Source organism: Athene noctua, chromosome Z, assembly GCF_965140245.1.
Source record: "Athene noctua chromosome Z, bAthNoc1.hap1.1, whole genome shotgun sequence".
NCBI lineage: Eukaryota > Metazoa > Chordata > Aves > Strigiformes > Strigidae > Athene > Athene noctua.
Genome location: NC_134077.1, coordinates 21,676,816 through 21,694,514, shown reverse-complemented (window position 1 = coordinate 21,694,514; position 17,699 = coordinate 21,676,816). Strand labels below are relative to the sequence as shown.

Below are 17,699 nucleotides of genomic sequence, written 5' to 3'. Positions count from 1 at the left end.
TAATAGGATGGGGGAGCATGGTAGACAAGTGTCCCGCTGTCCTCACTTTACACACCTCATGGAAACGTGAACCGCCTTAACCTATGCCATAATTTAACGTAAATTTTTAAATTTTGTCACCTTTCTGTAACCCAGGGGATGAACTCTAGTACTTGAAATTCTTCCTTCAGAAAGCAGTGTGGGTTACCAGCCAAGCTCAGGAAGAAAATCTGTGTTCTTACAGCAGGGTGCTGCCCGTACAAGTAGGGATAACTGTGCTTTTCCAAGCCATCTCAGAACTTCTTGGAGAGCACAGTTCTCTGTTGTTTTAAGCTGAGCATGATTTGAAAGTGCATCCTAGCCCTTAGTGATCAGGAAATGATTTTGTGGCAAAAGGACTGTCATTATCAGCTTCAGCTTTGTGCTATGAATATACCAGATCAATATTGAAACACCCTTGTTTGGTCTTTTGCTGCACTGTTCTCAAGGTAACCTTTGCTGTCAGAAAAGTCAACTTCAGCAGTTTATTACATAAAATCAGACTGAAATGCAAGAGAGCTGCTTTGGAGACTTCCCAGCTATATGTATGTGTCCATGGCTCTGGCAGACCCTAAGTGAAAATTGAACCGTTCCAAAACTTGCTTAAATGTATTTTACAAACATCCTTCTACTTTATGAAGTGCTCTCAGTCCCTCCTAGCAAAATCCTTTTGCTTTCCTTCTTTATCTCTTCCCGTGAAGATTTTTGCCAGTTAAGTAAAGAAGGGAGAAACTATTTTGGAAGAGGAGTCTTAAGAAGTTTCTGGTGTTCTGGAGTCAAGAGAAAAAACAGGACCATCAATGAAAACAAAGATGTCAGTAGGCTAGAGGGTATGGAAGATGGCCACTGAAAAGTGGGAAGTCATTTTTTAAAGAGCTGAAGTGGAGGCTAGGGAGACAAATCACTATGAGGGGGATGTATGAGTTAAATAAAGATCAATAACAGAAAAAACAAATAAAGACAAGCTTACAGCAGCAGTTCCCCAGTGATTTGGTGTGAGAGCCACCCCTGCTTCACCCTGGTCAGAGTCTGAAGGTACATGCTCAAGCTGTAAGGGATGATCCATGCTGCCTCATTCCCCAGCCCACACCTAACAGCCTTCAGTTAGTGGCATTTTCTGGTTCCCACAAGTCCCTGAGATACCCTCTGCAGCCTTGCGACATCCCCTCCTGCTGCTGTGCCTCTCAGCAAGAGCTGCTGCCCTTCACCAACAGCAGAAGCTGACTTGAGGAAAGATCTGAAGGATGTCTGATCACCTCCCAGTGCTTCTCTGCTAGAAATACTTTACAACAGAACTACCGCTCTTGACAAACACCTTTAGTTCTCCTTAGTTGACGCTGAAGACCTATTTCTTTTCTATTTCGCTTCTTAAAAAAACACTTTTCTGTCCATTTCGAATTTCACCATTCTCTCCAAAAAGGAGACAGGGCCTCAGATCATCTGCTTGCTCTGTCTGCACTCCCTGTTTTCTCTGTGGGACAGAACTTCTGGTCTTTTTAAGAGAGCTGCAAAGCTGTCACCCTTGCACAGTTCCCTTCTGCCTCCTGGAACATATTACATTAAGCTGACAGGACAGCTCTTGCAAGCACTGACAGGTTTTTTTCTTGTGTGACTTCATTGGGAAAGAGAAATATTTAAGTATAGAACTGGAATTAAAATGAATTAAGCTTTAACTCAAGGCTTGCAAAGAGCTTGTAATATATCCTAAATTACTTGAAAATATGACCCCAGGAAGTTCTCTCCTTTGAGAGGGCAAAAATGAAGAGACATCAATAACTATTTAAATTTTAAAACCCTAACTTAAATGTGAGGAAAATATTAGTTTTTGTTTTCTTAGTATCACATTGGATTCAGCACACTGTTTTACGGTGGTGAGTAGTTTGAAAAGCCCTTTATCAACCTCAGATAAACCCAGAATTCCGCTCTAGCCATCATATCCATGCTTTTGTTTATATATCTAAGCTTTGACTGCAGTAACTAGCCCAGTGAAGAGTCTTCATGGAGACTGAACAGTCATTTTAAACACCCATGACTTTCAGAACATAAATCTTTCTTAACAGATACTGTATGAATTTTCAGCTAGAAGCAACATTTCCTGATCATTCTTGGTTATTTTTGTATTTTTTGTAATCTACTCATGTAACTATGCATAGGCAACAAAACTCTGTGATTATAAAAAAATGAATAAGCATTTATATTTCAGATGAACTACCAATATTGATTTTCCTTGATCTATGGAGGAAATGTCTTTAAATCTGCTCAGATACACAACTTTAACTGCTATGTAAAGTGTTAAGCATTTGCAGTTTAAAAGCTCAGAAAAAAAGTAGCTTATAAAGGCTGTATTAAATAAAGACAAAGGTTAAGAGGGCTAATTTCAACTGTGCATCTAAAAGTATGATACAAAAGTGATATTTATCATTTCTCTCAACTTTTCCATAGCTTATACACATGCAATCTTAATCTATGTCTCCCTCTTTTTCTTTTTTTTTTTTTTTTTTTTTAATGGCAGATGCAGGTTTCGTGTGGGTGACTTGTCATTAGGTCTTCATGATGTGTTGCCGATTCTCTCCCAGCAACCCTAACTGAAAGGAGTCATATTATATCAAAGGAAGGTTTATATTGTCATCCTTTCTGGCTGGTTCATATTTTGTTCTCTTCTCCCAGAGGCTGTAACATTCAGTTTTATTATCTCCTTGCTTGTAGCAAGGGAGATGTGATATGCAGGCTCCTCTGCTTGACTAGAAGTAGAAACTGCTAGACTCCTTTCTTCAGAATTGTTTTGAAACAATTATTTTTTTCTGCTTTATTTTTGCTTCCTTTAGTACACTTTGCTCTGCTAATGTATACACATAGCTAAGTGCAAATTTCATGTGTTCAATTAATATGGATTTCCTACAGAGTTTTGCCCTCCAGGAATAACAGGAAAACAACCACCTCACATGACAGATACTAGTTTTGTTGTTTAGTGTACATCTGAAAGGCACAGTTTAAAATGTAGATATGGAAAAAATGGGGACTTCGTGAAGATTTCTCTCTGTCAAACTGGGCCTGAAATCAGTTTTGCCAGTATTATGGTTTTTCAAGGCAGCCATTCCCTATCGTTTTTTAATTCATATAATAACTCTTTTCACTTGCTGTGAATGAAACGCTGTAAATAGAGATTTATAGTGCAAGTGACAGGAGGCATTTCAAGGTAAAATATATTGATTTATTCTTTTCCTTGGAGTATGTTCCTCTTATGATGTATACTCATGGCAGATCATGTTTTCTACAAGTAGAAGGGAGTGGAGAGCTTATGAAAGCCTTCCCTGCTGTGAACATTGGACAGGTACAACTCTTCTTGTGATTTCATGTGTGAATCAAATTTTAGCTGCATTTTTAAAAATCCCAATGCTAGCATGAAAGGGAAAAGGATGGTGTGAGGTCCCTATTTTCCCTGGTAGAGTTAGAGCTGACCTGATATGTAGCAGCATCTGCTTCTCCAAAAATTGCTCAGTGTTTCCAGGAGTTACACACAAACCCAGCACCTTCTAATTCCCTCTCCCCATCTCCACTGAAATCACAGTTCACAATCTCCTGCTGAAGAAGTAATATATAGATGAAATACTAGTAACGTGATCACTGAGCTGTCACTGACAAATCTCTTACAATGAACATCCATAAATTACTGAGGCTATGTATGCTGGGCTTTGTCACAGGGAGAACTGCAATGACTTTGCAGGAATAATCTGTATTCAAAGTTTGTACTGCATGAACTAAGCACTGCACAGAGATATCCAAGCTTAGGCGGAGCAAATTAGCTTAAGTATTGGAAACAGTGTCATCCCAGAATCTCACTGGGACATCTCAGCTAGTTTGCACCTTTCTGTGCAGCGCTGCATTATACAGCAAAGGCAATGGCGACACATTCAGCCACTGAGATAGTCCTCAGTTGTTTGGAGGCCAGCATAGAGGAGGCTTTAAACAGATAGACAGTCCCTCCTCTGGTTCCTCTGGGAAGATTTATAAGCAGCTTGGAACCTCCAAAGCTCACTGTTTTCACTGACAATTCTGCAAGGGTATCACACAATGTCTAGAGAAATTAGGTGCTGTTGAAGAATGTTTTCCACTGTTTAATAAACACACAAAGCCTTGGCCCAAATAGAAGACAGGCTTTTCTGTCCTACTTATTCTCCAGAAAGAGAAGGGCCCTAATACCTCTTGTATTGTGAGAAACATGAGTGAGGACTGAGTACACGTAGAATTTCTAATTTGGATTAAGAAGATATTTTCCATTCTTTTTCCTTATTTTATAATAACTCTATATTCATAAACCTAGAAATTCAGAACTGTTTATTTGTCTTTAACATGCTGTCACCTGATATTAAGGGGATAGACAGGTTCTTTGAGGGATCCTGGGCAGAATGATGACAGCATTAAATCGTAGTTACAATTAAAGCTTTATTTTCTTAAAAGAATTTTAAGATTAGTATAGTGCAGAATTTATTATTAGAATGGCGCAGGATTTCTACAAGCGGAATCAATGTAGTGCAATCTATAAGTAGTGTAATACACAATTCATACTACAACATAACTTAGGATTTCTAAGCAATTAGACTCTCTGCAGAATGGATCAGGTCTTAATGCATGGTTTGCTGTGTCAATATAACAATCAATCTAGACTCAAATATCATACAAAAGAAGATGAGTCACTCAGTCCTCAGAGGACACAGACAATGGTGGAGGTGCACCTGGCTACCGGCGGGTCCCAGGTCTCGCTGTCCAGCAGCAGCTCCAGACCAGGTTCTCCACTTAGGACTTGTAACTGCTTGATTTTATAGACAGTGCTCTGGGTGCTGTTATGCTTCCCTGTTCTGTGATGGGGTCATCACTCACTGATGGTGACCACCACTGGGCTGGCTGGGTGCCTGGAACTTTCAAGACCAGTGAGGAAGGGAGTAATTGGCCTGGTGCCCAGAGTCTTGAGGCTGGTAGGGAAGGGAAGAAGAAATCTGTTTATTTTGTCTACTGGTTCACAGGACCTTCAGGTCCTGATAATGAAGGGAAAGGGAAGGAATACATGACCAGCTTGGTCACAGACAATGGCCATTTGTCTCATAAAATGATGTTAGTTATGCTAACCTTATTACCAGGTGTTGGGAGCCGGGGGTACCGGTCACATCTGTGTACCATAAAAATACATTTTCTGAGGTAAACTCCTTCGTGAGGCTGTAGCTTTGGATTTTTTTTGTAACAGACAGAGCTAGGTTGTAATACTTTTACAGGTCTGCTGGTTTTGTACCAGATATAGTCTGTTCAGAAAACATCTGTGTCCTGAGCTTCCTAAGAAGCTGAAATATACAGTTCTTCAAGTACCATGCAATCTGCTCTCGTGGCCAGCTGGAATCTACCACCGTAGGAGTTTTAAAATCTGTTTTAAGTCACTGTTCATGACTTTCTTGAAACTGAAATTTCCCAAAGTTACATTGTTCATGCCCTGATGTTGTCTGTGTGGATTTGGCAGTGGGTCAAACAACAAATGAGACTGGAAAAACTAGACTTTCTTTTTTTTTTTTTTTTTTTTAATTTAAAACATTCATTATTAAGCATTCACTATGAATGTCTTTCTTTAACGGTCAAGGCCTTGCAATATTCTGATGAAAGACACTCTAAAGGTTGCTTCATTTGCAGGACAGACCTAAGTAGCATTATGATGTTCTGAAAATAACCATTATTACTGGGTTACACTGCCATGTCACTTGCAGTTTGGATTCCAATATAAGAACATTGACGGCACTTTTCCTGCTTGATCAGAGGGCTGAATTCCAGTAAAACATGTTGTGCTCACATACGGCCTGTATCCTACATAGCTATCTTCCTTTTAAAACTGCCAGTGCTTGACACTCTAAACAAGCCATGCTGAAATCAGATGCAGAGGAAAGGAGGAATCAAAAGGAGAGGAGCTAGCAAGAGAAAGTAAGCAGCCCAAGGGGAGCAGAGGCGAGGAAGATGAGGGAGGGGGAACACAGTTAAATTCTTCAGACTGCTCACAAGGCTATACATTACTTTGCTGCTGACTCACACAGTCTTGGCTTTGTTGGCTTTTGGAAGAATAACCTCCAGGCTTCATGAATGAAGTTTCAGCCTTTAGTATTACTGACATATATCCCAATCCACAGAAGATAACTGCAAATCTGAAATCCCCCAAAGAGGGAATCTCAAAGTTTGAGATTTTTGTGCAGGGGCCATGCTATTCCTTTGAAGCTAAGAATAACAGATTTAGAGTATCAGACTACAGAGGAAAATAAATCTTCTGCAACTTGACCTGAGAGTGGGAACTGTTTAGGGACATTACTGAGTCACAGCTAAGACTCACATATTGCTGGCTGGTAGCAGAGCACTCATTTGGAAATGCTGAGCGATGGTGTAGCGTTGTCAACATGCACAGTAACAGAGATAAAACCCAGTATATTAGTTACTGTTCAGCCAATAAAAACTATCATTGCCACAAGATTTTATGACATTTATTACTAACAAAATAAATATTGTGAGTTGATGATAACATGACAGGTTTTGTTTCTTTTGCTGCTGGTTGTGGCTCTAAAATAAAGAGACAGACTAGGCCAAATATTGGAATCAGTCTTTCATATACCTCCTTTAGCACAGGGTTATATTACCATGCTTAATTGTGTTTATCTTCCTAATAAAATTCAGCAGCTCACCATGCCTCTCACAGACATTTTCCACTTTAACTTTTTGAAAAATAAAAGTGTTATCATAGGAAAAAAAAACAGAAAAAACTGAAAATCTCATTAAGAGTATCTTAGCATAGTCTAATTAATGGATAACAGTTCAACACGACAGCATTTAGATGTTAATCTGATCATCTGGTTTGCTTTCATCTACCTCAGTGTAAACTTCAGTGACTGTATCTGAAGAAGAGCAGGATCTGGTACAGAACAGAAGAATCTCCTTTATTTAAAAACCATTCTCTGAAGGGCTAAGTGTCTATATTGCCTCGTCAGCCATGCAATGAAACTCCACTGTGAAATTTTCAGCCCCAAAAGATGAGCTTATGTTCACACTGTCATCTATTGTGTGACACTATTCTGTGAACTATTATTACTACTTATTGATATTCAGTTCAGTTACTAGCTGAGAGATAGCAGGCTACAAAATAGGTATGTTCTGTTTCTTGCTGTGTGATCATAAAGAGCAATGGGCAGGAACTCAGGAACTAGATGATAATTCTGCCACATAAAATCCTGGGAATTAGAACTGAAGTATGGGGATAATTAAGCCAGACCTCTCTTCTTGCCAGATGCAGATAGTAGCCAGGCATGATTTGCTAGTTTGTCATGTTTTTCCAAATAAAATATTTTGTTGGTTTCATATCAGACAGGGCTACCACGTTTTTATGACTGAGGAAAAAGGGCCTAGGAAGGGAGTGATGCAGCCTTCCTTAGTATTGCCTCACTCTAACAAGAAGACAAGAAATTGATTCCCAGAACTGCAGCCCCTATCTGTGGGGGTGGGGACAGTAGAAGTGTTGCCGCACTCACGATGTAGTTACCAGTCCGCAGCTGGTGCTAACAGAGGCTGCAGTCCATGATGCTGCCAATAAGTCATGCCTAGTTATGGACAACTGGAGTCCTAATCAACTCCATGTGAGATGAATTTATTTATTTATTTATTTTTTAAAAAGGCAGATAGGTCCAGTATAAATTAAGGGTGACTTAATCTTGCTGGTGAATTCCTGAAGCACATTACTGAGATTAGCTCCACTAAGTAGCTCCACTCAGCCACCAGTAATCGAGCAGGGTCTGGGTGAGTGATTGCTATCAATGACATAATGATTGTGCTGCTCGATCCCAGATTTGAGAGAAAGAAAAGACATGGAGCACCCTGAGAGAATTCTGTCTGCGCAGTATTTATTCCCTTTCCTTATTAGACTCACCACTGGCAGCACTGATATGGTGTAATGCTGCTGAGGATAGTTGAAACCCAGTCGCTCTATCACTTCCCCCCTCCCCCCCCCCCCCCCCCCCCCCCCCCCCTTTTTGCCTTGTTTTCTCAACAGGGCAAAGAGGGGAAAGAAGATAAACCAACCCTTGTGGGTAAAACAGAAGCAGTTTTAATATAAGCAAAATGAAGCAAAGGTCCATGCGTGGAAGCAAAAGCAAACAGATTTATTCTCTACTTCCCATGGACAGGCGATGTGGGGCCTTCTCAGGAGCAGGGCTCCAATACGCGTAGTGGTTGCCTCGGAGGACCAAGGGTGACCCCACCCCCTTCCTCCTTTCTCCCAGCTTTATACTGAGCAGACGTCACATGGTATGGAATATCCCTTGGTCGGTTTGGGTCAGCTGTCCTGGCTGTGTCCCCTCCCAAAATCTTGCCCACCCCGTCCCACTGGGGGAAATATCAGAAAGAGCCTTGGTGCTGTGTAAGCCCTGCTCAGCAGCAGCCACAACACCAGGGTGCTATCAACACCCTGCCAGCTCCCAGCATAAACCACAGCACCATGGGGGCTGCTATAGGGGAAAACCGATTCCAGTTCAGCCAGACCCAGTACAAGGACCTTCTGCAGAAACGCTTAGTCCCACAGCAAATGAATGAAAGGAGCAAGTGTGAATAAGGGCCAATAGGACCAAGAACCACATATGGATATTTTCAGTTCCACAAGTGTGTTTCTTTCTATGGTTTAAGAACATAAAAATAGGAAAGAATGAAAAATGTCATGAAAACTTAATGGCTGTCTTTCCTGATTTACTGCTACAATGCATGAATTTTATTTTTTTTTTTGACAGTAAACATACTGAAAACATTTTATGATGGTGTTTGAGCTTTTAAACCAAAGATTTACTATTTTCAAAACAAAAACTCTTGGATAAGGATTTGCATACATTTCCATGTGCAATATGCATAGTTAAATTCAGGATTTAGTAGAAAGAGAAAGATAGGAAAATATCTTAATCAAAGCAATGTTTTTCAGGCTACTGGGCTGTTTAAGCCTGACAACAGATAAGTTATCAGGAAGAATCTTTAAAAAAGCAGGCATACTTTCTTTTTTGTCACTGAGAGTTTTCCAGGCAAATCTAAAGCCATGTATTTGGCAATGTCAGTGATAAGAGAGGGTAATACATTACTTTCTGTCACATCCAAAAATTCAAGCAATAAATAAATAGTTTGGATTACTTTGAATATTTTTTTTTTATCTGTCATGCATGATATACCAAAAATTACAGAAACCTCCATCAAAAACATAAACCAATCTATTTGCACAATTTTCCTATCAACGTAGATGCCTTTTTTTTTTTTTTAGGAAGACTCGGTTGCAATGTATGCAGCTGCTTAACTCTCTAGGGATATGCTCTGCTCTTGAGTTAGAAATACAGGGATACTTTTTTTTCAGATGTGCTGGGAGAAACATTGTGGAAGACTTTGGAGTGGGTCTGTAAAACTGTAGGTGGTTTGAGCTAGAATCGCTTTAGCATCTGTGAGACAAAGTTTTATAAAGACTTTTGAGGGAAAAGATGTCATCTTAAAGAGCTAAGTTTTCTGTATGTAATTTACTACCCCTGGACTTCTGTACTAAATGATGGGTGAAAAACAACTAAGTAAACTGACCTGGAATACAGAGTTTTGTTTAAATATTTTAAAACACATTTGTTCTACCAAGAATAACTTTTTGATAAATGTCTTGATATTATTTTGAGGGGGAAAAAAAAAAATTAGAAAAAATATCTAATTTGCCACTGGCCTTAGTTCTTACACAAACAAAAAGGTAAAAAAAAAAAAAAAGTAAAAATAATTTTAGTGTCATTATGTGCATAACAAAAGTCCATTTCCAATAGCAAATATTAAAGGGAAAACTGTAAATTTTGTGTAATTGCAACCACTAAAGATATTTCAAATTTTAACATGAGGTTTTGTTTCCTATATTTAAGTCCATAAAGAATACCTGTCCCCTTTCCCCTTATGTTCGTCCATAGTCCAAAAGAAAGACTTAAACACAAATTAAAAAACATACCAAACTGAGATTCTTTTGAAATATTCATCTTTAAATTTCACCCTCTTTCCACAGAATATAATTTGGGCCATATTAGCATTTCATTCTTTTGTTTTAAATAGGAGAAGGACATGAAATCTCCACCAACGTACAACTTCTTGCACCTGCTCAGCTGAAAAGTATAAAAAACAGGGTATCTGCTTAAATCTCTGTCCATATCAAGCCCAAGTTAATACATTTAATACTGACATGCTCCATCAGAATATTTTGCCAGACAACTCTAAGCTATATTGCTGTGTGAAGGTTGCTGTCAGCTGTATGGCAGACTCTCAGTTTGTGCATGGATCACCAGTGGACATGATGCAGCTCATGTCCAGATAGAGCCCTTCTGGACAGAGATCCTGAGGATGTGCATGGGAAATGGCATACGTGGCTTGCACCTGCGCTCTCTGCAGTAGAACTGCACAAACTGTGCTCAGTGTCAGGTCATATGTGCATGTAGCAGTGCTGACATTAACTTAATGGGCTTAATTTGCTTTGAGGACTTCTTACATCTGCCCATTAACATGCTAATGTATTTTCCCATTTTAATTTTTCTCTCGATGACAATTCAAAAAATGCCATCATGTCTCTTATCACAAGAGAGACATGATAGAACACAGAAAAACAACTTCTAGTGTACCATAGCCATAGATGCTAACTTATAGTTCCCTTGAGGTGCTAAAAAGGAAAGAAAATGCTAATAGATTGGAAATAGAAATGTCACAATTTTTTCCACAATGTTGTCCAGAATAACAAATAGTCTGGCATGTCCAGTAAATCTATCAGCCAAACACCATGTTGTTGTGAATGCTCATGTTTTTAAAGCCTTAATTCTGAATGTTATTTTGAATTCATAATAGCACAGTCACTCTTTAAAGCTCTGCTTTAAAACAATCTAAAATACCTTGAAGAATTTAATTCAAGCTATGTATACTATAGGACACCCCCCCCCCCCCCCCCCCATTTCTGGGAATGGCTGTACTCAGGATCCACTTTGGTCTTACACGATGGCTACAGTTTCATTTCTATTGTCTTTGCTCAGAGCAATTCCTGTGGGAATATAATGGACAATAGACAAGAAGGATTGTAAACCTGCTTAAGTGATTTGCAGTTGGGTGTCAAAAAACACATATATCATACTGTTGTTTAGTTTTGTGTGCTAGGCAGGTAAAACAAAGCAAGAGAAAAAGAGGAAAGACAAGCATGTTTCATGAAAGACCCTCTGAATTTCTGAAGGAGATGTGTAACCATAATCCTTTCCAACAGGGACATTAACAAATATCCATTCTGTCGTTTTTGAGAACTATTTTATTTATTAAAGAGTGAGGGCAATCAAAGTTTTTCCTAGGATGTTGTCCTCCCTGCTCCTGTAGGCCTCAGCCAAAAATGCAGGAAGAACCAATTCTGAAGATCTTGACAAGCTTATGAAACACAGACTGTCTGAAAACTTCAGTACATAAAAGCATCTTATGCTCCTTCAGCCTTGTGTGTCTCCTGAGGAAGCACCCCTGAAACTGAGACCAGCAATGTGGAATTCTCAAATTTTAAAATCTTGGACAGGAAGCCCTTCACAGCAGTGCCTTTAGCAGCCACCAGACAATGATAAGATATATCTGGAGAAACACTTGAAGTTGGGATGACATTTTCAGGTGCAGAGGAGTAAATTAAACTGAGTGTAGCAACTATACACAATGTGCTCTCTGCTCTTGTCTAGCCTTTGGACTTCGCAAAGTTTCAAGTCTAGAGTTTCAACCTAGAACATAAAACTGCAGGCTTTTAGATCATGATTTACATTCCTGCTGTTTCTGACCTAGCTGGAGACACTGCATTAGAAATAGCCAGAGTATAAAGAACTCTTTGACTCCAGTTCAGTCATTGTAAGTCTAGAAAGGTGGTATTCATAAAAATAGGTTTAACTTCAACTCAGAGGCATTTATTTTCCTGGCACTTCTATAGAACTCAACACATTGAATTCGTAGCATTTGCAAAGATAGTAGATAGCCTTTGCCCTCTCCTTTCTACCATAAGGAACCACTGCCATAAAACTAAAGCCTTAAGTGGACTGAACAACTAAGAGTAAAGGAGGCATAACAGCTCCTAGTGAAATGTAATGATGGAAAATGCTAACAAATGTAAATGCTACAAGTGGTAGTATAAGAGGAATGAATGCAACCACTGTGACATTATAACTGAACTAAAACAAATATGCATTGAAGTGAAATGGAACCGCTCTCAACATTCACTTAATTCCCCTTCAGATTTAATAAGAAGGTTTTTTAAAGAAAATTAGATTCCAATAGGCCAATTACTTGAAATATGTGGATGCTGTTTAAAGAATTCAGCTAAATGGGATGTTTTGGTTATTCCCTGTTTCTAATTTAGACCTCAGCCAGGCAGAAAATGATGCCCTACAAGTGTTTCCTATACATAGGAAACAAAACTGTTACAAAATCTGCATTTTTTAGGGTGGCAAGACCAACATGCACCAAACTACTGCAAGGCACACACCTTGCACTTGCAGCATTAGCTGCATTTCTGAAGGAAAAAGCCTCCTGGAAAAGGCAACTTCAAAATCTGGGCATAGCTCCATACGAGATCTGCTGAGTTAAAGAGTGTTTGATTTGCTCTTTCTGCTAGCAGCCAGATTCTCAGCACACATCCACTCTCCCTGAACAGAAACAGAAACTGTTGGTCTTTACGAACATCTGAAAATCTGTATCTGTAAAAGAGAATACTGTTCACTGTTGTGACTACTGCCACTGGCATTTTCTTCAGAGGAAACACTCAGGGGCTGACCTGAAACTGAAGACAAATACACTTCAAATATTTTATAATTTAGACTAACTGCTGATAAAGTCTATAGATTATACAAAAAAACACCAAATGGTAAAAAATTTTTAGAGGACCTGTTAATTTTGTAGGTCAGTCTGAACTGCCTGCTAAGCTAGGCTCACTGAGACAAAATCTGCTATAGTATGTGTGAAACCATGCAGGGAACACAGCTATTTGGAGAACACATGTTAGTTGAACATACCCCAGAAGGCAGCAGTTCTGAAGTGACTGAACAATTATAGGACATGAGCATTGGCAGTGTATTCTTAGCATCAACTTCTGCATGAGACTGAAGGTAATAAACCACTGTGTGTATATACAGCAGAACTATCAGAAGTACCAACTCAAGATTTCTCATATGCCAAAAGCTTTTGAATCTCAGAAAAAAAATCTCTATTTTGGTTACAACTTTTGTTGTTACTGTCATTTGCAATCTTTATGGTGTTTTTTTTTGTTTTGTTTTGTTTTGTTTTTTAATTTTAATTAAGGAATGTAAGATATGAATGTTTCCTAAAGTGTCTGTAGTATGGTTGAAATTTATTGGGCCTTCCAGTAATTTAACTAAGCTTTCAGACAAAACTTCTCAGTCCCACAGAGTGGTGGACAAATGCTTGGCTACTATACTGTTGAAGGTGCTAATAGGTTTAGATAAAATTACAGATACTGATTTTTTTTTTTTTATGTAAAATGTTAATAGTCAAATTAGATACAGAATTTCTCACAGCTGAATAGATTCATACTGACCCAGGCATGGCATCTAGACATACAAGTGTCTGTTGCTATAAAGGAGAAATGTTAGCCAGACTCTAGAATGAAAAAAATGCCTTTCAGTATGAGTACAACCACTTTGAACTAACTGTTTTTAAAGAATCATCCCAACACATATTTTAAACCAAACTCCTTTATACAAAACTAAAAGGCACATGTAGATTCATTGTCCTGACTGCACTGCCGTTTCTAGATCAAGCCTTGAAACGGATGTGATTTGAGATTGGATTTGGCCCATTGTGCATGTATATGAAATGGCATCACTGCCTTCAGAGGCATAGAGAAAAGCATTTTAAGCCACAGGGAGGTTTAAAAGCTCCCTCTCCCTCCCCCCTTATCTTTCACAAATGCACAGACCCGTGCATAGCCACACTTGCTTTTCTGCAGCCTTGGTAGTTAGGACTTTAACTTCTCCCACATTCAGAGACAAACTGTAGTTTTGTAATTACTGCCAAAATTGGAGCATGGGCTAATCAAAATAAATTATCAGATGTGAGATGGGACGAATAAAACTGAGGAAGAACAGCAGGGCAGCAACTGGGCTCATGAAATTAAAAATAACAAGCAAAACTATGTCTTATCCTGACAAGTGAGGCACCTTGCCTCTCTGTCATCCCTTTCATCATGCAGATGACTGCTCAGTAGTTTTCGGGACACAGTAATGCAATCCCTCCTGTCCGACAAAATTCTGTAGTAGCTGCCAACAGTTTGTACAGCTTCTAGATATAAACGATGGAAAAATCACACTTCACAAACCTATTTAAGAACTCCATAGCTTTTAAATATTTAGTTGGTTTAGTTGTTTCATTTTACAGGGACTTTTTTTTTTTTTTTTTTAGTTAGTATGAAATCTAGTTACTTTTTACCAGGAGATAAAGAGTGCCAACTATACCAGATCTAGGAGTCTGGAAAACAAACAGGTGGGAAAATTAATACTCATATTTACGCTTGCTATAAAGAAACCTTCCTGTCTGAGGAAGCTCGCATGTCATCTGGTTTGTCCAGAGATGGGGCAATGAGATTGGCAGATTACAGCTGTCCTAGACAGCCATTATCACCTAGTTAACCTAGTGCTTGAACAGAATAAGCCCATGGACAAAGAACAGCAGAGGCAAAGCAAAAAAGTGCTTCAGCTGGCAGGCCCAGGAAGCAGCGGTGGTCATCAGACACAACTGCAAGTTCAGCTGAGAGGTTGGGTGTACTCCTTGTTTCCCTGTTTTTGCTAAACTTTCATAGCAGCATCTATGAATAACAGTTTCAGCTACCTCTTGTCAGGTAGGAGATTCTGTTTCATGCTGCTGAACAGAGCAGTACTCCCAAATGTGTGACAGCAAGTACTGAGCATGACGCCTCCAGCTGGTACAAAATGGGCAGAACTTCCCTTTGGCATAACAAGTCACAGCGAGAAAATGTGTCTTCCTCTTTGAGTATGAGAGGCTCCTCTCAGATACACTCAGTTGTCCAAAAGCTAGTTGTCTGGTCTATACTAGTCATGTAAGCTTATTGATTCTCTAGTAAATGGAAAGAGATGCTCATAAGAATAATCTGCTGTAGAGTCGTGCAGATAACTGATGGAGAAGAGAAGGTGGGACACACTCTGGAGTTGCCCCTATCCCCTGGAAGAGTGCCAGTGACTACATACATAGCACTTATACAAGTAATGTTAGGCAAGCCAAGATCCCATTTCTTGAGAGCAGAATCAAACTAAGGTTCTCAGTTGTTTACAGAGTGGTGAATGATAAGGCTCAGCATATACAGACCAAGAAAAACTTCAGCTGTAGAGAGGGAATGTGCTCCATGGGTTCAGTGGCACTTTCTACCACAATAATAAGTAGAGGAGTGTGAAAAAGTTTTTTCTTGGAGACTCTGAGACCGGGCAACAATTCCGATTAGAAACACTATCACAGCATCACTGCCTTTCACTTTAAGAGTGAAACATGTTTCTGGCCTTGCCTGTCCGGAAAGAAGTACACAGTAGGGCATATCTTAAAATAAATTTTAAAAATACTAAAGAAACATAGTGAATAAATGACACAAACTCAGAACAAAATCCTCTCTCAAACACAGTTCTCCTAAGGGAACAGCATGCAACAGAGCATGTGGAGCACACATGACATACTATTCATATCACTCAGAGCACTTCTAGGAGGCTCTCACATATTAAAACAACTTGTAAAGGAAGAGATCACAGAGATTAATTCCACCTTTCCTTTTGGGTCATCTTTACTTTAAAAAGCCTTGCATTGTTTGGATCCTGACTGACTCATGTCTGATTAAAATGACACACTTTTATGGAGACATCTGGACATTCACTTAATACAAGGTAATGAAAGTACCAGCCATATCTGGTTCTGCTATTCTGCTGAAGTTTGCTTTGTTTTTATACCAGAGGCACAAGACCAACAACATAAGTATAACCAGCTATGGTTAAAAACAACATGATAAAAAATGAAATTAAAAGACAAGCCCCACACATGTTATCTCATTTTTTTCCATGAAATACTGAAACTCTTCCTGGTATCTTAGCAGTTACTCTTCAGGCTAGCATGTTGCTGGTTTCAGTAGTATCAATAATACACATTAACTAAAATCACAGAAAACACAATGGTTACAGGGAATTATACGCAACACATTTAAAGGTGTTCATTGTCTTTCCAGTAAAAAAATCCAGCATACATTTGGCCATAGGAATTCTTGAGCACTGTATGTGGAAATAAGTTTTCCAAAATAATTCACACTGTCACAGCAGGTGAATGATATCAAATATCCTCTGTGCTATTTATTATGAATTCCAAGTTTTACTCACCAGTCCTGCACAGCATTAAAAGATTCTTCATTTGTGATGTCATACATTAAAATGAAGCCCATTGCACCCCGGTAGTAAGCCGTGGTAATTGTTCTGTATCTCTCCTGACCTGCCGTGTCCTGAAAAAATAACAAATAAAATTTTTATATGTTGCAAGCAAATGAAAAAATATAATTTTCTTTTTTAATAGCAAGTAAACTCTGACAACAGTTACTGCACAACTCTGCAATCCTACTCATAAAACTAATCAAGGGGCAGAAAACTGAGAATAACAGGAAGAAAGAGAATTCTGCATTGGATCATAATAGGAGGGACACATCCATTCTGTCATAAGGTGAGAGTGGATAGAGGCAGAAAGGCATGGCCATCCATCAGGTCATATATCCTGAGTCATTTGCTGTTTCACATCATTCAACCTGAGAACTGGGTAAGAACCTTGTCTCCTGCTCCTGCCTTGTACCTTCCCAGTTTGACAGAGGAAACAGGTAAAATCTCATGTCCTGGAAAAAATGCTGAAACAAAATAGCATCCTTAAGATCTTAACTATAAGATCCAGATGGTTCCTGAGGTCTGGAAACATCCTGACCAAAAAGGCAATGTTTAATCATTCTGTTCTTGCAATTTTAAGCCATTTGTGCTCATGTGAACTTTAGTACCAATACAGATCTATGCTGACAAAATAAAAGCTGGAGGTCAGTACTTTTAAAATAAGGATGATACACACACACACACACACACACACACACACACACAAATTCACTAGCAGTCCCTTACCTCTAACCAGTTTTCTCCTTCATTCTCTGTATCTCATTCAATCGACTTTAAAGTAAGAAATGTAAGTCTTCCTTTCTCCTACTGCTTTCTTTACTTATTTACATTAAAAAATTTTCAGGGCAGCAGCTACCTGTTACTCCATTTATGTCCAATGTCTAGCATAACCACACATGTCTGTACTAACATTGTGATACAACAGCAATAACTAACAGATGCATAACTATTTCCTGTTCCAGCAAACCAGTTTAATATTTTTAAAGCATAAACATTAGAAGCTTTAGATGAAATGTATGTAATATTTCAGTGCAATCCTGTAACTGTGTAACAGATCATCTGTGCATATTAAGTTTTAACAAACTTTGAAACAATTTCATTATTTCAGATTTTTTGAGTGCGTAACAAATATCTTGCTTCATAATACAGACAAATTTATTTGATTTGTCTTCCTACAGAGAGAGAATAATT

At 38.8% G+C, this 17,699-nt stretch overlaps 1 protein-coding gene across 2 annotated transcripts in view; it reads right to left on the bottom strand.

The window, feature by feature from the left end:
* Positions 1–17,699, bottom strand: part of RAB3C (RAB3C, member RAS oncogene family) — a 145,796-nt gene that overhangs the window by 56,500 nt on the left and 71,597 nt on the right. For both annotated transcript variants that reach the window (XM_074932364.1, XM_074932363.1), the window contains exon 3: positions 16,461–16,579. In XM_074932364.1, the coding sequence (XP_074788465.1) occupies positions 16,461–16,579 (119 nt within the window). The remainder of the gene's footprint in view (positions 1–16,460; positions 16,580–17,699) is intronic.